Raw genomic sequence first — 22758 nt, 5'->3', positions numbered from 1 at the left:
GCCCTTCCACACGGTGGGAACCCGCATGGCATAACGCGCCCTTGTTCCCTGTCAGAGCTGTCCGAGCCCAGAACATTTTGCAGGGCCAGAGGGATTCCCGAGAAGCTCAACTTCATGTCCCCGGGCAGAATCCACAGCTCTGGGCAGGGCTGCTGCAGACAGCATCCTTCAGGAATGAGCATCCCTCGGCTATGAGCATCCCTCTGTGGTACCCTGAGGATGGTCACACCTGAGGGATGCTGCTCTTACCAGGAGAAAGCCATTAGCAAAAGGATTCTGGTAGCAGAGGGACAACAACTTGGTGCCCATAATGACATCACATGGGACATTTAATTCCCATGAGAAAGGTTCCTTTGGCTGCCAGATCTCTCCTCTATGAGGATGTTCTTCTCCCAGGCTGTCCAAGGCAGCAGGAGAGACACGAGCAGCACCAAAGGCAGAGGAAAGGTGTTCACCTGCATCACCTCCTGCCTTGCCCCTGGCAGCACTGGGGTGTCCTTTGGCGTTCTTACATCATCCCTTTTACTGTGCTAGGCAGTGGCTCCTCTCTCAACCTCCCACCCCCAGAGTCAGGCTATCAAATCATGCTCTTTGTTTACTTTAAAAAAAAAACTCACCTCCAAACACTTATTTGGTGAAACCTTTGGAACCAGCTCACAGACCAGAAGGGAAGGGAAAGGAAAGCAAAAGAACTCCACATCTTGTTATTCAAAATCCTGGCAGTGATTAAGTCAGTCCTTAGAGTCTGACTCATCATTTTTTTTAAACACTCAGGGCTGGTGAGATAGGAATTTACTGCTGCTCTTCTCCAGCAGCAAACTACTGCATCCCCCCTGGAAACTGGCAGCAGGATGGGGCAGAGGCTCCCAGGCCCATCTCCACACCCCATCTTGCCGCTCCCTTTGTCCACCTGGGTGGTCTCTGCAGAGACAGGGGTAGGGGAGCTGGGGTTTCTATTTCTGATCAAACCAAATTAAGCTGTCCTGGAAAAGATAGCCATTGTCACTCCACCTTGTTTTCTCATGAGCCCAGGCTCTCACCCCTTTGGCAGGGCACATCATACATGAGCCATACCCGGTGTTCCAGGAAATAAAGCCATGTCATATCCCCTCCACCCACAGCTTCCCTCCAGTGATGGGAGAGGCCTTGCAGGAGCGCCGAGGGGCCATCCTGCTGCCCAGGAGCTGCTGCCACCCCCGGGGAGCTGCCAGTGGCCATGCTGAGCCGGCTGGCTGCACCATGACCCTCACCACCACCACTGGGCCAGCCACCAGCGTGGCCCAGGCTTTCTTCTGCCTCCTGCTCTGCATCCCCTGGGGCAGCTCCTGCCCCCCCAGCTGCCAGTGCACGGAGCGGGCAGGAGCGAAGGCTGTCCTCTGCAGCTCCCAGCACCTGGAAGAGATCCCCAAGGACATCCCCAGAGATGTGGTGTTCCTCAAACTGGATGCCAACAGCATAACCAGGATCCCCAGCAATGCCTTCAGGCACCTGTCCCACCTGGAGGAGATTGACCTCTCCAGGAATGCCATCGAGAAGATCGACAGGGCAGCTTTCAAAGGCGTGGCAGCCGGGCTGCGGAGCCTCGACCTCTCCAGCAACCGCATCCGCAGCATTCCCAAGGAGGCCCTGCTGGCACTCAACGCCAAGCTCCGGCTGGCCAACAACCCTTGGCACTGCGAGTGTGCCCTGCAGGAGGTGCTGTGGGAGGCACGGCTGGACCTGGACTCGGTGCAGGACATCACCTGCCACACGGCCCCGCGGCAGGAGTACGTGGGCAAGCCGCTGCTCCAGGTCCTGGATGCCGGCGTCAACTTCTGCAGCGTGCGCCAGAGGACCATGGACGTGGCCATGTTCGTAGCCATGTTCGCCTGGTTCGCCATGCTCATCGTCTACGTCGTCTGCTACGTCCGCCACAACCGGGAGGACTCCTGCAGGCACCGGGACTACCTGAGCTCGTTGCCCAGCGCCCAGCCCCGTGCTGAGACTGCCAGCACCGCCCTGTAGTGCAGGGATGGGGTGCCAGCGCCCTGCTCCTCCTGCTGGGCATCAAAGCTTCCTGGCGGGACTCCTCAGTGCTTTCTTCAAAGTGCCACCAATGTCCCCTCCCCAGCGACACTGGACTGAGTGTGAGCAAACGGCACAGGAGAGGGATGGCAGGGACACCCCATGTGGGCCTGTCCATGGAGAGCAGGTTCCTGGGGACAAACATCCCCAGCCAGACCCTTTTCCCCACCAGAGCTGGGCTCGCAGGGAATGCAGCGCCAGTCACATGCTTGTGGTTTGGACAGAGCAATTCCCTGGCAGGGAGAGATGAGCTGTGGGGCCAGGAGGTCCCTGGGGTGCAGAGGGGTCACCTCACCCTGGCTCCAGTGAGGTATCAGCTTGGCCAAGGGCATCCTTCCCAAGGCCCCCAGCACCTTGGCAGCCTCTGCCTCCAGCAATGCGGGGGGAGCTCCAAAACCTTTCCTCAATAAAGCCCTGCACTTCGGAAAAGCCCTCAGGGTTTCTGCTGTGCTGGGAGCTGAGTGTTCAGGGAGGATGGTGGTGCTCTGGTGCTTGGAGGGCTTATCCTAATTCAATCTCTCCCAAAGCAGACCAGCCTAAATTCAATGTACCAGCATGACTCCTATTAGGTGCCATCCCCTCCCACCCTCAGCTGAATCTGCCTTGAGCAGGGACCAGCTGCCCAAATACAGCTGCTCTTGCCTTATCTTGCCCTTCCTCAGGGCCGAATTAGAGTTGCTACTCACAGCTCAGTGATGGAAGCAAATCAAATTCTCCCTTTTTTCACAAGGGAGAAATGGTCCTTCCTGACAGAGCCAGCTGCAGCTGCACTGAACAGGGAGAGGAGGGAGGGATGCAGAGGCTCACCCTGCAGGTCTGGAGCCTGGGAAGGCTCAGGTTGTGACCCCACCCAGCCCTTCTGGATGGGGCTGGCACCTCCTGAGTGCCCCTGAGTGCCAGGGTGGGTGGCCCAGCCGAGCAGCAAACCTGGCTCTGAGGAAGGACGAGAGGTGCTCTGGGACACTCAGGTGAGGCAGTGGGTCCTGGGAGGGGGGAACAGAGGGGCACCCTCACCCCAGCACACCCCACCACCTCATCCTCACCAGGCCACCTATGGGTGTGGACATTCAGGGGTGACTTGTTGGGTGAAGGGATGCCTCTGCCACGGGCAGAGCAGCTTGGTTACCCACGTGGGAGAAAGGCTGGGTGCACACAGTTTATTAGAGCTCTGGTTAAGCAAAAGACTCCCCCAGCAAAGGTGAGGAAAAGAGGCCACAGTTTCACCTGAAGCAGTTTGGGGTTTTTCCCATGCCCATGGTAGCTGGATTGGTCCAAATGCAAAGCAGGTTTTCTCAGGAGTCACCTCATGCAAAGGTGCCTGGACTGGCAAGGACCAGCACTGGCCCTCGAACACACCAACAGGTTTGTACAACACACACAACACTTGTTGAGGGAGACCCAAACCAGCCATGGCAGAGTGGGAGGGTGGGCAGGCACCTGTGGCAGTGGCATGAAGGTGACATGAAGAATGGCTGCAATGGTCCTCAGGAACATCACAGCCCCAGGGAGAGCCAAGCCTGGACACACTTTTTTCTGCAATTTCTCACATGTTTACTCCCCTCTGCCATGCACCCATCCCAGCAGCTCATGCTCTGCTCTGTCTCTTCCTTCCCTGGCTTTTTGCAAGCTTTGGCCACAGCTACTGGCAGCTCTGGGTCCCTCCTGGGGACTGGAAATTGCCAAGCATCATGGTCCTGGTAAACCGGGGGATGCACCTGGGCTCCAGGAGCCTTGGGTAGGACATGGCTCTGGAGTGTGGTGGCAGAGCTTTCCCAGGAGAAGCAGCCCCTTGGCCAGCCCCTGGACAAGGCTGCAGGGAGCCCTGGAGCTCCACCCTCCTCTTCCTCTTCCTCCTCCTCCTCCTCCCTTCCCGCAGAGCATACAGCCAGCCCCGCCCTGCTGATGCTGCAGCCATTCCTGGGCTCTGTGGTCCATGTTCCCCTGGATTCCCAGCTGGTCCTGGCGACGAGCTGAGCGTGTCTCAGCCACCTCAGGTGGTTTTCAGCTTGAGCACCTTGGAGAGGGGCTCCTTGGCGCTGGAGTAGAACAGGTAGGAGCCCTCAGCAGTGTGAAACGCCTCCCAGTCTCTGCAGCCGACAGTGGGGAGGTGGTGGGCTGCCACAAAGCCTTCATAGCCTTGCCACCTGCACAGGGAAGGCAGTTAGCTCCTGGGCTGCGGGGTGGGCACCTGCACAGGGCAGGGAAGCCGAGCCATGAGGCTGGCACCTCCCATCTCCCTGCTGTGGCTCACTCCCTCACCGGGGCTTCCCATTCCTGTCTGAGAGCAGGGAACAATCCTATCCACCCTCCCTGGGCGGGTGCAGCAGGCTGTGCCCCCACAGTGTCATTCCCACTGGGAACAGCCCCCAAGCCCCCCAAGCCTGCCCTCTGCAGTACCTGTAGATGATGCTGTTAACAGAGAAGGTGAAGCCATCAAAGGAGTTTGCTACCACCAGGAAAGAGTCGTCTCCCACTGAGAAGAACTCCCAGTCCAGGGCACTGGGGATGGAATAAGCAGAGGGGCAGCTGAGGTGACCCTTGTGTGGCTGTGTGTCCGTGGGGCAGAGCCTACCCCACCCCAGTCTCTGACACCCTGCTCTTCCCAGGCTGTTCTTGAAAGAAATCCACCCTCATTCCCAAATCTAGGGCCTTCTCCCAGCTCCCACTGGGATTTGGTGCCAAGGAGTCCTCACCCATCACCGTCCCCACCACTCAGTCCCTGGGAGATGAAAGCCTGCAGGAACCCTCCAAGAGACAAGCAAGTTCAGTTTTAAACTAAAAGAGGAGAGGCCCTGGCACAGGGTGCCCAGAGAAGCTGTGGCTGCCCCTGGATCCCTGGAAGTGTCCAAGGCCAGGCTGGACAGGGCTTGGGGCAACCTGGGACAGTGGAAGGTGTTCCTGCCCATGGCAGGGGTGGAAATGGATGGGCTTTAAGGTCCCTTCCCACTCAAACCATTCCGGGATTCTGAGACCTCTGGGCTGCTCAGGGGAAGGACATAGACCGAGGAGCAGCCTGAATCCTTGCACAGGTACCTGTAGGTGAGAAGGTCCTGGAATTTAACGAACATCTGGGCAGTGATGTTCAGCTCATAGATGGAGGAGTTGATGGCATAGAAGTTGGAGGGCGCTGGCATCCCGCTGTCATAGCTGTGGCTGTTGGCAACAGCCAGAAAAACTCTGTCCCCAATATGAAAAACCTCCCAGTCAGCTGCACCAAATGTCTGTGGGGAAGGAGGCCATGAGAAGCTGGATGTGACTTCCCTGTGTCTAAACACAGAGAGGGGGCTGAGGAGCAGTGGCCAAGCCTTACCAGGATAGACTGGAAGAGCTGGAAAGAGCCACTGAGCCAGATGTAGATGTGTGAGTAGATCTTAGTGGACGTGCCATTGAATGTGTTAGCTACAGCCAGGAAGGAGTATGGTCCAATGGTGAAAAACTCCCAGTCGTAGGCTCCAGAGGTAGGAATGGTCTGGTTGGTTTCAAACAGCCCTGTCCTGGGGTTCCACCTGTATATCACACTGTCTATGTTGTGGTTGTTCCCTGGGGGAGACACAAGTGCACCATGAGGGAAAGCAATTCCTGGTTTGTGTAGGAAAAACCCAGGAACAGGCTCAGCTACATGAATATCTGGCAGCAGGTCACAAGGCTGTTTGCAAGTGACCTGTTGCTCCCCAGAAGTAGCCAAAGAGATACTACAGCCTCCATCCCTACCTAAAGATCCCCTTCATCCCAAGCTAGTGTCTCCATTCCTAGAGCCTCCATCCCATGGAATACACCAACAGCTTGTCCCAAGGGCACAGTGGCAGCTTTGTGGCAGCCCTGGCAGAGGAGGGACAGGCAGGTGCTTTACCCCCACACAAGCAGCACTCCAGAGGCACTGTGCCAGTGTCCCACAGCTCTGCCAGCTGCCCCACAGGGTGGCCCTGTATAGTGGGGCCAGTCCCAGCTGTGTCCCTAAGCTCCTGACATCTGGGCTTCCCCCCTGCCCATGCTCCCTCCAGCTCCTGGGCTCTGCTCCAGCATCTCGACCTCATGCCTGTGTGGGACCCAGCAGGCTTTAAATCCTCATTGCAACAGGGACTAGGGCAAAGAAAGGCTGCAGGAAGAATGGGAATGGCCACGGGGATAAGTGGCAGCTCCTCAGGGACTGACCCTTCAGCCCCCTCTAAGGCAAACAGTTTGGCTTGGCCACGATGTTTTTAACCCCTGTGTGATGTGCATGGCTGGCAAAGGAACCACACTGCCACAAGGGTAGGTCCCATCCAAACTAGCCCTGATGGAGTCCAACAGGTGACACAGGGAGCTCCCAGCCTAGCCCACAGGTGCCCAAGCAGCCTGCTGCCAGCTCTGAGCCTGGTGCCAGAGGAGCTGATGCCCCCCGAGGCAGCCCTGATGACAGGGAAGGAGCCCACTGGCCAACATCTGAACCCAGTGGGAGCATCCCAGAGAGCCAGGGCTGTGCTATCAACCCATTCATCCTCTGCACCAAGGGGTGGGAGCACATCCCAACCAGAGCAAGTCATGGCCTGGGGAGGGTAATGAGGCTGGATCATGTCTGCAGGGGATCCGGGGGGGGATGTCAGCTGGCTCTCACTCTGCTTCCTGTGTGCCCACAAGGCACAAAAGGCTCAACTGTGGCACTACGATGTTACATAAGACTGGGGATAAAAATGAAAAGAAGCAGAAAGATTCAGCACAGGCACCATCCCCACTCCTGCCCTGTCCCCTGCAGTCAGAAACCCAGAGTGTGACTGTGTCAGCCACTTCCTCAAAAGCTCTCCTCTCCTCTGCAGGGCTTTGTTGTCCCAGGCTGGCAGCTGTGTGCAAACCTCCCTGATGTACAGGGAGCCTGCTCCGAGCAGGGCAGCTGCCAGGGTCCCAGATTCCACCCCAGGGAACACTGAGGTACCTTCTCTGTGGTTGACCACAGCAAGGAAAGCCTCTCCCTCAATGACAAAGGCCTCCCAGTCCCTGGCGCTGTGCGTGCTGATCCGCTGGTACGTGATGAACTTGGCTTTCCTGCGGCTCCACTTGTAGATCACAGAGAACTCCTGACCCCTCTCGTTCTGCTCAAAATTCGCCACTGCCAGGAAGATCTAGAAAAGGAAAAGCCAGGACAGCTTGGTTTTCTCCTCCCAAAAGAGCACGGATGAGAAAATGCAGGGGGACGTGGGATGGAGGTGGCTGGTGTGGGACAGGATGGCGCTGGCTGGGGTCCCTGAGCAGTCCCCAAACAACACAAAGTGGGGACAGTGGGGTCTTTGTGCATGGCAGGGGCACAGCTGGCAGCCAGCAGCCTCTTAGACAAGGAGAAGGAGAGCTGAGCTGGTTCCACTCACACCTTCCAGCCCCAGGAATGGGAAACATGGACATGAAATGCTCTGGGGAAGGAGGGAGGTTTGGCTGACAAACCTTCCTGTAAGGAAGGGTGGTTCAGAAAAAAGGAAAGGCAGGTATGATAATGATAACAATGACAATAATGATGACAATTCCCCGAGACAAAGCATCTCCCAGATCGACAAACCCCTGTGAAAGTGTAAGGGACAAGAGTGGTGCAGCAGAGGTGGCCAAGTGCAAGGCAGGGAGCACATCCAAGCTCTGCCATGCTGGCTCTGTGCCACTCCAGTGTCCTTCAGATGGAGCAGCAGAAATCCTGCCCCAGTGTGGGCCACGAAGAGGCACAGGGCCACAGCCCATAAAGAGAAGAGTCAATGGGGGTGTCTCCTGTACAGGGTGACAGTGGGGATGTGCAGGACCCTGCCAGCACCAGCCTGGGGCTTTGTTCAGTCAAGGAGTAGCCACCCCCAAGGACAGGGCTGTGCTGGGTCCCCCTGTCCCCTATAGAAGGTGAATCCCCGGCTCTGCTCTCTCTGCAAGCACCAGTCCAGGGAGCCCCTTTGGGGCATCTCCAGAAGCAGCTTCAGTAGGAAGAGAAACACCTGGAGCCAGCCCCACAACCCAGGAGTCTGCAGTCCCCCGGTCTGCACTCACAGGCAGCACCAGGAGCAGCAGCAGGTCCCAGTGCACCCACAGAGGTGCTGCCACCTGCCCCACGTGTGGGCAACCTGGGTTACTGGAACCAGCAGTACTGGAGGTGCTGCCGGTGTAACTAACACCTCTTTGGCCACCATCTCCATGAAGAAATGTGCCGAGCTGATGGGAAGCACCTTGAGACTCCCAGTGTTCCCATCTCCTGCCTGGGAGGGACACACTCCCAGCCCAAAGCCAGTGCTGCAACACAGCTGCACTTCCAGACCTTCTACAGAACCCCACCACGAGGGATGTCCCCACCGTGTCCCCTGTCAGAGATGGTGCCCAGCATCAGCTCCCACTGCCACCAACAGGGGACACGGCCTGTTTGTATCCAACCAGCAGGGACGTCGGTGTCACCAAGCCTGGGGACAGAAATTTCGCCCATCCCTCTGTACCCTGGTGCACGTGGCTGGCAATGGGGGAGACCTGCGGTCACCCTGGGGACAAAGCCAGAACGGGTCATGACAGAGGGGGAACAATCCCAGCTTCCCTGGGAGCCCTGCACAGAGCTGGCTCTCAGCAGATGCCTTTCCAAAGTGATAAGTAGCTTCCCAGGGAGAGGAGCCAGGCAAATCCTCTGCTCAAGCCCCAAAGCAGATTGCCTGGGGGAGGAGAGGTGGCTCAGAAGTGCTGGAATAATTTAAAAGCAAGAGAGTTTAAAAATGGAACAGGTTGTACTCGAGAGTGAACTGCAGGCCCTGATGGCTCTTTAAGACCACAGGCAGATCTCTGAGATGCAGTTCTATAATCTTTAAACCACACCCAAGACTGGGCAACTACAATTTAATATACTAAAACATGGGGGCACCTTCCTGGCAGGCTCACCTTCTTCCCAATGGTGAAATACTTCCAGGACTGAGCTTGGTGGGTGGGGATGTTCTGGTAGTGCACAAACTTCCCGTCCATCCACCTGTAGATGGCTGATCCCGGGGGCGTGATCCTGTTGGCCATGGCTGCAAACAGTCCCACCTTTGGGATGGTGAACACCTCAATGCCCATGGTCTCTGAGTTGGTCACCAGGTTCTGGTATTCCTCCACATAGTCCAGCCTGTGTTGGACTGGGAGCCCACAAAAAAGAGGGATGAGGTTAAACCCAGGTGATTTTGCTGGCTCAGTGGCACTTGCTGCTATGGGGAAAATGAAGGTCCTGGTGTCACTGAGGGTGAAAGGCCAAACCAAGGGGTGGTAAGAGGCTGGCTGCACCTCCATGGGCAGCACATCCAGCCCCAAGCCTGTTCTCCAGCAGAGAGCAGAGATGTGTCCTTTGGGAGCAGGAAAGAACCTCACACTACAGATTTTAATCACTTTGATATATTTATCCTAAAGAGAACAAGGAGGAGATGGCAGGAGGAGAGGTTAGAGAAGACTAAGGCAGAATTAATGCCAGAAATTGGAGCAAAAACCCCCAGTGTGGCCCCGATGGCAGATGGATGGGCACTGGAAGGGACAAGTGGCAGAAGGGGCAGTGCTGGTGGCACCAAGAGGCACAGGTCAGTAAGACTCCAACACGAGTTATCCCTGGGGAAACAAGGACACAGTGCCAATCCTGATGACTTCCAGAGGTAGGGAAGGATAGGGGGTCCAGTCACTGCGAGTTCTTGTGGGGAACAAATGGCTCATCCAAACCCACCCTGTGGGTATCAGCAGAAGAAAAATGCTGGGAGGGGAAGGAAGGGAAGGACAGTTCAGTTAGGGGCACATCCCATCCTCCACATCCTGTCTAGGGATCCTGGGCACACAGCCTGGAGTGAGTGAGACAGGGCCAGTGGATGAAATCCATGCCATTATTGAAGAAGACCCATCCAACTCCAGGCTCTGGTTGCCTTGGTATTCCACTGTTTTCCTTACAAAGTGTCCCTCCAGAGCCCAGATGACATCAAGACCTGTGTCTGCCACCCTTCCAATCGCCCCCAGTATTTCTGGCAGCTGATGGGTCTCTCTATTTCCCCTTATCCATCCCACAAATGCTTCAGCACGGGGGGAGCACCCCAACACCCTGAGCATTGCTCTCCATGGGGTGAGCTGTCCTGCTCAGACGGGTCAGGAGCTCATCCTGCCCAGAAAATTCCCAGGAGGGACAAATAATGTGGAGAAGGTGGAGGGACCACAGAGGCACTTGAATCCCGAGAGCAAAGCAAAGCCTGGCCAAGCAGGGGAGAGACAGGGGGACACCCCAGCCCCTCACTCTGCTGCTGATTCCCATCCCAAAGTGGTCTCAAGGGCAAATCTCAGCTCCTGCTCTGCTGCAAGGGCTCCTTTCCCTCCCTGAGAGCACCAGAACCTCCCCAGCAGTACCTTCCAGCATGGAGAGCCAGGTGCTGCCATTGCAGAGGTAGAGCCCTCGCCGGGAGGTGTTGAACCAGAACTGTGCCTTCTCCTGCTTGGAGCAGCGTGGCCGGGCCCCCAGGGTCACCTTCATGTCACTCTCTGGGAGAGGAGTGAGGCAGGAGCCTCTTAGTGCACACAGTGGAGGAGCAGAGGCAGGAGGGGCAAATGTCCTGGTCTCATCCTGATGGATGGGCACCAGGCAGTGGGGGAAATGGAATCCCAGCACAAATCTGGGAAGCCACAGACTGGGGCATCCCTGTGGGGCCACTGACACGGGCCCAGCTCTACCAAGGGACCCAGGGCCTTTTAAGGGAGATTTTGGACAGGGATCTCAACACACACACATTGAGAAACAGAGGGTGCTGGGAACACCCTCCTGCCCTCTGCTCCTGCTTCATTCCCAGCCCCATCCAAGACCCCTCCTCACAGGGGTGGAGGTGTGGGGGCACTGACCGTAGGGGTGTTTGAGCACCTCGTTGCTCCCTGGCTTGGCAGGGACATCCTGGAGGATAGTGGGGACAGAGAGCGTTGCTACTTTGAAGTTCACGGCGTGGCATATCCGGGAGGTGGCATCAGCTCCTGGCAGCAGGACAAGCTGTCTCAGCAAGCCCTGGGAAAGTGGGAGCAGAGGGATGGAGACCAAGTCCCACAAGATCACAGAATGGGAACTGCAGGTAATTGGTGCCTTGTGTTTCCTGCCCGACTTCTGCTTGTTGCCCTCCCTCCTGAGATGCAGAAGTGTCCATGGGATTCTTGCACATTTATCAGATCCCAGATGCCCACCTGGGGCATTCTAACAGTGATGTAAGGGCAGCATTGGCACGGCTGCCTTTCAGTGCCTCCACATGGGAAGGACCCACAGCCACCTCTGCTTCCTGTGCCATGGCCCAAGCCCTGCCAGCAGAGGGGACTGAGAGAGGGCTGTGGGTCATCCCTGAGCACCCCCGGGTACCCCGGACATCCCACACTGCGGGGCACCTACCGTGAACACGCCTTTCCTTCTCCTCCTGTTGCCCAGGTAGAAGCTGGCTCTCCTCACCGACAGGGAGGCTGGAAACGGTGTCTCCACCACCCTGGGGATGGGCAGAGAAGAGGCAGGGGGACAATTTCACACACAATTACTGGTGTCCGGAGGAGATGCTAGTGGGGGAACATCACCCTGGCCACCCCGCCGAGCCCCCCCAGCGCCTCCCCCAACCTACACATCCTTGGGGATGCTGCAGTCCACTGTCAAGGAGAAGGACTGTCCGGAGACAGCCAGGATGAGCGTGTGCCACTGGTTGTCGGAGAGGGACACGTTGGGGAAGGTGACGCGGGTCTGCCAGCCGCCGGCGCGCTCCTGGCTCCAGAAGAGGAAGTGCAGCTTGTCGGGGGCGTAGCGCAGCCCCACCAGCACGCTGGGGCTCTCCTCCACCATCAGCGTGAAGATGTACTCGTTCCTCTGCGGGACGGCACGGGCTGGCACCGAGGGGCACGGCCGTGCCCGCGCCCTGCCCGCCCGGCCGCGCTTACCTTGGCGGGGACGCGCAGCGCCCGCAGCGTGACGATGATGGAGAACTCCTCGGGAAAGCGATCGCAGTGGATGAAGAGCCGCGAGGCGGGGAAGCCCAGGGCGCGGGGCCGAGAGGAGGAGAGCTGGAATCCGCGCACCCCCTGCGCCTGGAACACCCGCATGCCCCGGGCCAGCCCCCCGGGCGCCACCGCCTCCGACAGGATGTCCAGCGGCCGCAGGTCTGTGCCGAGACACAGCCGAGAGGGTCACCACGGCGTCCCACCCTGTCCCGCTGTGGGACAGCGCTGCCTGGGGGGATCCACAGCAGCAGGATGGCCTGGCGTGCCGCGGTAGCGTTTGTATCTGATTTAGTAATGCTCCAGGGCCAGAGGCAAGATTTGCCGTTCGGACACGAGGTTGGCATCTCCATCGCCACAGAACCATCTCACCGGTGCAGCTCTGAATGCCGACACTGGGGCTGGGACCTGCCAGCCAGGCAGCCCCAGGCTGCCACCAGCTCCCTCGGGATCCAGGAGAGCACGCAGGGATCCCGCACCGCAGATCTGCTCTCAGGGCAGCCACCCGTCCCCATCTCTGTCCACAGGGCAGTGGGGACAGCTCTGCCCCTGCAGCCCTGGTTCAGGCTGTCCCAACCCAGCCCTAACTGCACACACGCACACGCACTCTCCCAGCAGGCACCCAAACCACTCATTATAAATAATTACCCTCTCCCCAGAGAAGAGAACGCCATGCCCAGCCCCAGGGCATCGTCCCGGTGAGAGCACACAGCACAACAGCACCAGAAAGTGCCACCCCATGGAGCACTGCCAGGTCCCACATCTCGGCACAGGAAGGGCTCTAGCAGCTCTAGGGACTTCTCTGACCTTCCAGCCCTTGGACCCTCCTGTTTTTATTTTTGAATGCTTTTCTGGAGATGATACCCAAGAGATGAAGCAGCACTTGGCTGCACTAAAACATCCCCGATTCCATTCCACCCCGCTGAGACCTGGCTTTTTGCTCCAATTTGTACTAATAAATCCGGGCTGCTGGAGCACAGCGGGAGAGCTGGGAAGGAGGGAGCTGGGAGCAAGGCTGGGCTGTGTGTCTGAATCCAAACCAGCTGGAGAAGGGAAGCGCTTCCTCCAGACATGCCTGGCCAGCCCAGTTCCAGGTGGGCAGAGCAAGGAGGAATCTGCTCATGTGGCTCCTTCCAGATCAGAGCAGGGAGATCAATGAGGTCCTTCCCACCCTGGCAGCTCTGTGTGCTCTCTGCCTACCCCACTGCTGGTTTAAGCTGTTCCTAAAGCAAAGTCTTGCTGGGGGAATTTTAACTGGAAGAGCTTATTTCAGAAATGCATCACTCAGCAACGGCCAATTCTTGTTTTTCCCAGCAAAAAGTACAAGCTGAACTCAGGCTTGGATTTGCAGAAGGGTTTAGGAGCCCCCAATTGCCCCTGAGATGGTGAGGATGAGCTGGGAGAGAGCTCAGCTGGGGCTGGAGGTTGTGGGCCAGGAAACAGCAGAGTCCTAAGACCAACCCCAAATCTCTAAATGCAAAGATCTCTGTGCCAGTCTGCCTCCCACATCCACTGCTAAGGCTGGGAGAGCAGCTGGGGTGCTCCAGCCCAGCCTGGGCAGCACAAGTGGGGTCAGGGGACCTTGTGCTGGGGTCCCCAGGACAATGCTGGGGCCTCAGCACCCCCAGGATGCCTCCAGCCAAGGCTGCTTGGGGACAGTGGGAACATTCCCAGAGAGATTGGAGCACCTCAGGGAGGAGGCAGTGGGCAGAAACTCTCCAGTCTCTCCCTGTTTTTCTTCTCACATCATCTGGGCTGTAACTAAAATCAAATACAATTGCCATCGAACTGGGACAAGCCCTAAAGTACACAGAGCCCGGGCCCAAGCAGTCCCTAAAACTGAGCTCAGGCTTCACTGCCCACACAGCACAGGGACGGGGATGTGATGGCAGAGCCAGGGCATGAGGATCCTATTTGGCTCAGGAAGGAAATTTCTGCCTCCAGGACGTGGAGGTTGTGCCTGTCAGAGCACAGAAGAGTCCGGGCAGGAGGGACTTTCCAGGGGGACTTCACGGCTCTCTTCTCCTTCTTCCAGTCCTTCCCTCCCCTCCTCTCCTCTCTCCCTCCAGCAGAACCTGGGACAACGCTGGTGCAGCAGGGACAGACACAGCTCTCCCCACAGCTCCCAGCAGGCTGGTTGCTCCCCCGCTGGCGTTGTGGGGGCTGCAGGCACGGGAATGACCCCACATGCTGCTGTCCCTGAGTGCTGACAGCCCGCAGCATCCGAGGCAGCATCTGTCACTCGGTCCACTTGAGTGGACACTGAGCACTGGGACACTGGGGCTGACTCACATGGGGCATACCCCCCAAAACAGGGCACACCTTCTGGGGTGTGCCCTGGCAGCGTGGGGAGCACCCCAGCCATGGGAGCAGCCCAGCCATGGGATCACAGCCGTCCCTGCAGGGTGAACACCTGTCCCCAGGTGAGCCCACCCGCCCTTCGCTCGTACCTGTGCAGTGCTGCCACGTCCTGCCTGGCCGGATGAAGCCCCCGCCGCTGGCCCAGCGGAGGAGAATGACCCAGAGCAGCAGTGGTGCCGACATGGGGGGCTTGGCTTGAGCGGGTCCATCCACCGGGACCCCCCCGCTGTCCGCTGCTCCCTCCCGGTCAGCGCCCCGGGGGCTCTCGCATGCTCCGCCGTGGGGCTGCCCGGAGCCCCCCACACCGCTCTGTCCTCCCTGGGGCCGTGTCACCCCCGGACGCCGAACCCCGGCTCTCTGCTCTGCCCGGGCATCGCCCCCGGGGGCTCCCGGGGGGCTCCTGGGGCGGCCGCCGAGGCACTGCCGGCTGCAGCCTGCACACAGACATTTAAATGAGAGGTCGGTGGTGGGAGAGGAGGAGTCCCGGCTCCTCCGAGAGCTTTTATCTTTTGCCCAACCCTCTGGAAGGCGGCTTTGGGGAGGGATTTTTTAATTATTATTTTTTTGCTTGTTTTCTTAGCTTCCTTTCATTTTTCTGGGCTCACATGGGAGTAGGTGGGAGATTCACCCCTGGCTGGAGAGACCTGGGTGGGAACCTTGCTGCCCCTAAATGTCTTTGTTTTCAGCTTGTATTGGATGAGAGAAACTCTCACCCCTCTGGACCACTCCCCCGTGTCCAGATCCCAAAAACTGCGTATTCCTCCCCCAGTTTTGTCCCAGGCAGGTGATGCCCATCCCAAGGCTCCATCCCAAGTCTCTATCCCAAGGCCCAGCCCTGCCACAGAAATGCCACTGATTGAGAAAACCCTCCAGGTTCTGCTGTTGCAAGGGAAGCATTAGCAGTGGGAAAACTCCCTGCACACAGTGAGCTCCGCTGGGCTCCTCCAGCCACAGAACGAGTCTCTTCCATTCCCCAAACAATTGAAACAGGCTCCCACCCCCCTCGTCCCCAAAGCCTTCCCGCAAGGCGAGCGCTGGAATAGAAAGCGGATGGCGAGGACCAAACGCCAAAAGTTGTGTCGCAAACTGGGGGTTTTGTCAGCAAGGAGCAGCCAGAGCTGGACCCACGGCCGTGTTTGCTGTCAGTCTGTCCTCACCCCAAAATGGGCCGTGCTGGGACTGACAGCGCAGCCCGAGGAGTGCAACCCACAGTGGAGTGCAGCACCAAATCCCAGGAGGAGCTGTACTGAACCCCACAAACCCCAAGACACCCAAACGTGTCTCAGAGCCTGGAGAGGAGCTGTGTGCCTATCCAATAGCCCTGCATGGAGCTCCCCCTCTCCAAACAGCCTCCCTTTATTCAAAGTGGGGTTCTACCCCGATTTATTTAAATTAGGGTTCTATCAGGATCGTGTTTAAACAGAGCTTAAGCTCTAGACAAGAGAGAGCTGCAGAGTCTCTCATCCTCATCTTCTTCCTTATGCTAGGGATGGTGTCCAGTGGCACAGACATAACCAAACCTGGGGGTCCCAAATGGTAGATGGGGAGGACCTGAATGGCACCTGGGGGCCCTGAATGGCAGCTGCTGGTGGTGAACACAAGAGATGCAGGAGGACAAACCATCCCATCTCTCCTGACCCTCGCAGCCTTGAGGACACCCATTGGGACTGGGACTGGGAGCAGTCACCCCACTGCAACCCCAAGCCATGGGAAGATGGAGACTGGAGTTCCAAGCATGTCTGGCAGAGAGGTGCTGCATTGGAGGGGAGGCTCCTGTCAGGTTGGAACTGGGGAAGGCATCACAAACAAGAATCAGAGCCACCACATTTCCCAGGGCTGCACACATGTGTCAAGTTAAGCGTGGCTTTGGGAGCTGGCAGCACTGCCCTGAGCCAGGGATGGATTTGGGGAAGGCTCCTGCTGAGACTCTGCAAGGGTCCAGGGAGGGAGGGAAAGTCCTGGCAGAGATTCCGAGTCCATTTGTTTTCCAAAGGGGATGCAGCTACCTTTCAGCGCTTTCTTGGCCAAAAAAACAGTCAGTGGGGACATCTTCAGAGCCTAGGACATGGCTGTGGGTGCCCCTTCAAGACACGGGGAGATCTGTGGACTTCCAGGCAAGAGGTGGAGGCCGATGAGCACCGAGGACATGGTGGGGTCAGGCTGCTCTTCAGCCACGTTAATGAACAGTCTCCAGGTGAGGACAGGGATGTTGAAGATCCTCAAGGGTTTTTCCCTTCCCTGGGCTGGGGATGCTGGCGTGGCAGAGGACGGTGGAGTGGCTTGGCCAGCTTTCCTGCCTGCCTGGGGATCCGAGCTGTGATGTGAAATAAGGACAGGGACACATCGCTCCCCACTGTCACATTGGGTCCAGGACCTGCTCCGTGTCCCCAGGACAGTAGGAAGTGGTCTGTAAAATAGTTCCTAAGCACACAGGCACACATTCCTATGTGCAGAAGCAAGCACGAGGGGATGAAATAAAAGAGACAAACAGTGAGACGTTTGCCTAATTCGCATGGGGCGTAAATAAAACCATGTGGTGGCTCCGAACAAAATGATCCTTGGATTTTCACCAGAAAGGTTTGGCCATCTCTGGGTTAGGAAAGGTTGAGAAACCCATCTGCAGGCAATCCATTGCAAGCAGAGCTTTCATGCAGGGGACAGTGTGAGGAGGGCACCTCATGATTGCCAGGGACTGGCTGGACCCTGCACACGGGGGAACGTTCCTGCTCTTCCAAGGCTGTAACTCATTCCTTATTATTTGCAGACACAAAGCCATGTTTGAGAGCTTCATGCCTTATTCATTTCAGTCTTTATTCCTGACATCTGTATATAATCAGAGAATCCTTTAGGTTGGAAAAGACCTCTGAGTCTGTCAAATATTTTTCCCTGAAACACAGCACAGGCATCAGCAAGGGCAAAGCTTTGAGGGACCCCATAAGTAACTGATGGACAAATGCCCATCCCATGGTGTCCCCAACGTCTGTCTACTCTCCTGCCTGCACCAGCAGGGCCAGCAGAGCCTGCCACATCCACAGGGATGGAACTGGTCTCACCTGTGTGAGGGTGGACATCAGCCCTTTGGGATCTGTTATAAAAGGGATGGGGAGGATTGTTCTCAGTGACATCCCAGGTCACAGTTTCCCAAACCACAGTTTGGATTCAACAACTGCAACACCTTCCCCAGCATGGTGGGATGAGGTCTCCATCCTCAGCCATTTCCAAGACTCCTCCCTTGTCACCTTTGTCCTTTCTCCCAAGCTGAAAATCTTCCCTGTGTTTCCTGGAGCAACTTCAGCTCCCCGAGTCCAACCCACCATCACAAAGCAGAGTTCCGGCAAGAAATCTCCACCCCAGGAAAGCTGTCAGCATTGTACAGAAGCGCAAATGTCTTTAACCCCAACGCCTTTCAAAAGCTGAATTCCCAGAAGTTTTGGAGAGGTTCTGCCAGGAAAAGTTTTGTGAAAGACCGAGAGGATTGCAAAAGGCACCATTTTTAGGAACACCACCAAAAAAAAAAAGCGCACAAAGCCACCCCAACACAGCAAGTCCTGCTGCCAGCTTCCCAGCATAGAGCTGCCTTCGGGAGCAAATCCCTGCCAGGGGGTGGCGAGCCACCAGCATTGCTCGTGTCCCAGAGCCCTCCGTGGCCCCACACCCACTGCCAGCCTCAGGGAACGAGGGAGCAGGGAGCCCCCAGCCTGCTCTGGCCATGGCAGCAGGCAGTGGGTTGCAGCCCACGGCCCTGCCCAGGCAGCCAGGAGGAAGCTGAGCATCCTGCCCTGCATTTGGAGGACACATGGCAGCTGAGCTGGCAGCCTCTGAAAGGGCTCCAGAAAGCAGACACTTAACTTTCGCCAGTACAAGGGAAGACAGGCTTTGAGACCATGCTTCCACACCAGAGCTGTTTTGGATGGGGCTGTGTGACACCCACCCCTGCATGTGACCAACAGGCCTTCACTATTGCCTGTCCCTTGTTGATATAGCTGTTTTAATTTTTGTCACCTTCCCCCAGTGTGCCCAAACCTGTTGAAGAGGCTGAGCCACCTCCCTGCAGCCGCAGGATCCCCAGACTCACCACTTTCCAGAAAAGCAGCTCTGGATGGATGGATGGCATCCAACCCAGGCAACCATGGGCATGCTGAATTTGGGAACAGTGCTCTGGGTGTCTTCTGTAGATCTCAGGTCTACACAGAGACAAAAGAGCAAGAGAGGGGCCTACAAATCACTTGGTGGTGGTGCAGGAGATCCAGGAGCTCTGCATGGACCTCCTAATCCACCTGCAATGAGAAAATTCTGCTTGGCTTGGAGCTCAGCTGAGATCTCTCCACAAAGGGAATAAACAGAGTTCCAGAGGCCAAGGGGAAAGAGCCAACATTCATGTTCCATGCTCACTGCCTGTGCTTTAATCTCCTTCAGTGACAACTCTTGTCCCAACACCCCGGGGCTGTGCAGAGCAGCTGGGGTTTTGGAAACACCTGAGCTTTTCTGCATCAGGATCACACACACCCTGCACGGGGGCTCTGTGTGGGGAGCTGTCAGCTTGGCCAAGCAAACCCCATGCCAAGTTCTCCATGCTGAGTGCTGCCCAGAGATGTTGTGGACTCTCCATCCCTGAAAACGTTCAAGGCCAGGTTGGATGGGGCTTAGAGTAACCTGGGCAGAGAATTGGAGTGAGATGAGTTTTAATATCACTTCCAACACAAACCATCTGGGGATTCTGATTTTACAATCTCTCTCTGTAAGCTGCCTTGAAGTAACACCTGAGCCCCAGGGCTGGCTCTGGCATGGGGAGAGGAATCTCCCATGGCAGTGCAGGGGGAAACCCTCCTCCACCTTTGCTTGTAGCCCTTTGATCCAGGCAGTGACCACACACACCAGCTGATGCTGATGAGCAGCACAAAGAACCACAGCAGGGAAACCCAGGGGTTTGCCCCCACGTTCTTGGGCCCACTGAGGACTGGCAGGGATAGAAAATAGGAAGCACAGCGCTGCTTGGACCAAAATGATCCCATGGCTCCCAAGTTAAGGACCAGTCAGCAACTTCTCAGCCACAAATCCACTCAGACCGCCCACCCCAGGAAAGCGTGGGCACCACGAGCCTCTCCCCAGTGCTGGCAGCAAACCCGGGCTGAGATCATGAGCTGAGGTCCCCGCAGCCAACAGCAGCTTTAGCATCGTTTGGCTCTGCAGCTGTAAGAAAACCTCCTGCCCCGAGACACAGAGAACCACTGGCCAGTTTTATCGCTCTGACAATATCCGAGTTGAATTATTCTCCGAGCGACCATCCCGGCTCTGGAGGAGGAAGCGCAGGCAGCCACTCTCTGCCCACCCGCCGGCAGCCGAGCGCGGCTCCATCTCCTCCGACATCCGGCAAGGGAAGGGAACAAAGGCACCGAACAATTCCTATTGTTTCCCGTGACTTTCTTCAGGGCAGCTCTTCCAGCGCAATGCTGCCTGATTTATTTTTTGGGGGCGATGATGATGATGGTGAGGAGAGAAGAAAAGTGAGAGAGCGAGAGCGAATATTTTTTTATGCAAAGATTTTTACACACAAATTACTTAATAAACTAAAAACATGAACTTGAACCATTTCTTTTTTAACCTATTAGAATTTCAGATTTTTAGCACGCCAGGTTATGTATAAACTACCCATATGGTCTGTCTTGTTCTATTTAAAAATGTAAGCAATATTCTTACTATAGTTTTATTATGTTTTAAACCATGTTTCTGGAGCCTCTACGTAAACTTGTTTTTAACACTAGTATCTAGGATTATGTTTTTCAGCCTTCACTAGAACTTGTACTTTTACACTGGTATCTAAGACCTTTACTTCCTAAAGCACTTAAAACATATTCTTACTTACATGCTTATTCTAAAACTTAAACTTACACTTTTACTTTATGTGTGAGTGGCTTAATATACTTCAATCTATCCAAAGGTTTTAATTCAATCCCTGCACTCTGATTTCTTTCTGAAGAATTCAGAGAGACCTTTGATTTACAGACTGCAACACCCAGGTGCCTACACCAAGCCTCCACTAGCACAGGGACAGACAGCATTCTCAGCAGGGTTATTGCACTCACCACAGCTCCTGTCCTACTCCACAGCACCACTGGGCATTCCTGAGATGCTCAGCCATGGGAATGTGGCAGTGCTGGGTTAATGGTTTGGCTCCACGGTCTTAGAGGTCTTTTCCAGCTAAATGATGATTCTGTGATGATATCCAGACTCCTGTAACCAGCCAAGGCACAATGCCTGTGGTGGGGAAGGGGCGAGCTCAGCATGGGCTCAAAGTGAAGGAGATCACCCTGATCACTTCTGTGGGTCTCCAAGGGGGAACAGAAGCATTACAGAAGAATCATTGAATGGTTTGAGTTAGAAGAGACCTTAAAGCCTCTCTCATTTTCACCCCCTGTCATGGCAGAGACACCTTCCACTATCCCAGATTGCTCCAGCCCCATCCAACCTGGCCTTGGACACTTCCAGGGATGAGGCAGCCACAGCTTCTTCTCTGAGCAAAGAAAGCATCTACTGTGTGAGAGAGAATTCAACCTACAAGCTGCATATGGATATATGAATGGATAAAATAAATCAAATGTCCCCTGGTCACTGATTGGGTGTTTCTACTGAAAGTTTCAAATGCTAAGTGAGGCTGGATGGGGACACTTTGGACAAGTGACTGCTCTAATAATACTGGTGTTTTTGTAAAGCTACACTTCATATAGAGCCCACAAAGCCTAGTTCTCCCACCATATCAAAGCAGGATTTGGCCAAGGACAAAGCTCAACTTCTAACTGCCTCACCAGACAAAGTGAGTTTGAAAACACCTGGACTCCAGCCTGCCTGTGTGGCATCCTCCTCCATTGCAAGAACTGGTGAGAAAAGCCAAGCTCTGCCTGAGCCTGAGCTCCCCTCTGGAGCCACCCTTGCAGCAAGCCTATTAGATACCAAGGAAGGATCTTCAACCTGAGGTTTTTGCCTCAGAACCAGTTCACCTGATCAGATCCACTCCATATTTCACCATTTCCTAGCTCCCAGAAGGATGAATGGCAAGGGGAAGCAAGGCATCCCTGGGGATGAGCTCTGCTGTTCCTTTTCAGATTGGAGATATGGGAATGTCTCTAACACACATCTGTCTCATTGAGGGAGATCCCCCAGCACCTGACCTGCTGACCAAGCTTGGAGGGATCCAACTGGGATTGGATCTGATCAGATCTCTGAGGGGTATTCCTCTGACTGGCAGAAGAGAGGGATCCTGGTGAAGCACCACCACACAGGAGAGGAGTGTGTGTGAGCCCATCCCTGACTTAGCACAGATACCCTGATTCATTCAACATCCCCATGCACCCCAACTGGGTTCAATCTGCCAGATGATTTTGGCATAGGGAAAACTGTTTTGGGCCCAAACTTCCATGCCAGCTGTGGGTGGAGAGCCTCCCCATGCTGGGCCCTGCACGAAGCGTGGGTGCCCCCCACCCCCTGCGTGTTGCATCCTGCATTTCTGCTGCTTTGAACCCACCTCCTGTGTCACCCTGCAGCCCTGGCTGCAGCAGGGGTGTTTGCCTTCACTCCTCAGTGAGCTCTGTCCCCTGACACCCCTTCCTGGCCACCCCTGCAGTCACTCCAGCCAGGGACACCCGGCTCTGGTCAGAGCTGTGATGGAGCCACAGCCTCATCCCCCACTCAGGATGTCCCAGGCACACAGGAAGGGGACTCACCTCTGCCCTTCAGGGACATGACCAGAGAGACCCACTCCCAAATCTGTCCCCAGAGCTCCCCTGTAATAACCTATGGGCCGTGTCTCACTGCCATTAATTATCTATTAACACACCCCATCATCTTAGCTACTGCCCAGTCCCATCTCAGGGGGTGTGAGCCACATTTAAAAGCCACCTGGCTGCTTCTCCTGGGGCTCTTACACCACCTGTCCTGGGAGAAGAGCCCTCAGAGCAGGCTTGGACAGGCAGGGAGATCACCAAGACTGGGGTCAGGAAGGCACAGACCTCCCAGCCACCCCAGGCTCCCATGGGGCCATGAGAGCACCATGCAGGACTACCAGATGTTAAACGGCTTAAACAATTCCCTCTTCTGAAGGGTTTCATCCCTGCAGCACCAGGGAGCCTGGCACAGCCCTTTTGGTGCCCAAGACATTGGGTGGCACCTGGCAGCAGGAGAGGGGACATCAGGAGCCCTCGCTGGGGCTGGCAGCTCAGGCCCTCAGATGCTAGAGGAATTCTCCAGCTTCCTGCACCTGCCCCTTCCTGTTGTACCCCCAACCCTACCTCCAGCTGGCAGCAAGACCCCTACTTCCCTTCCCTCACACTCCTCCAGCCTTTGAGCTTCCTGAAGCACAGAGATTTTCTTCTTCTCCTGAGTGAGAGCAATCTGAAAGAGAGGGCACAT

General features: G+C 56.2%; 2 protein-coding genes across 2 annotated transcripts; one reads left to right on the top strand and one right to left on the bottom strand.

Moving 5' to 3' along the window:
• Positions 1-1134: 1134 nt before the first annotated feature.
• On the top strand, positions 1135-2493 carry LRRC3 (leucine rich repeat containing 3). The gene has a single exon (XM_014870495.2). It carries the CDS (start codon positions 1135-1137, stop codon positions 2002-2004), a length of 870 nt encoding a protein of 289 aa, XP_014725981.1. The 3' UTR covers positions 2005-2493.
• Positions 2494-3207: 714 nt separating this feature from the next.
• Positions 3208-19722, bottom strand: TSPEAR (thrombospondin type laminin G domain and EAR repeats). Its single transcript, XM_088170807.1, has 13 exons — positions 19638-19722; positions 14445-14789; positions 11938-12158; positions 11628-11866; positions 11408-11498; positions 10879-11035; positions 10393-10524; positions 8923-9155; positions 6974-7160; positions 5375-5604; positions 5098-5285; positions 4462-4563; positions 3208-4208 (listed from the first exon to the last, which is right to left on the bottom strand). Exons 1-13 carry the CDS (start codon positions 19720-19722, stop codon positions 4055-4057), a joined length of 2364 nt encoding a protein of 787 aa, XP_088026933.1. The 3' UTR covers positions 3208-4054.
• Between the last annotated feature and the right edge of the window lie 3036 nt (positions 19723-22758).

This window comes from Sturnus vulgaris, chromosome 10 (assembly GCF_052056855.1).
Source record: "Sturnus vulgaris isolate bStuVul1 chromosome 10, bStuVul1.hap1, whole genome shotgun sequence".
Taxonomy (NCBI): Eukaryota; Metazoa; Chordata; class Aves; order Passeriformes; family Sturnidae; genus Sturnus; species Sturnus vulgaris.
This window is presented reverse-complemented; position numbering and strand designations above follow the sequence as displayed.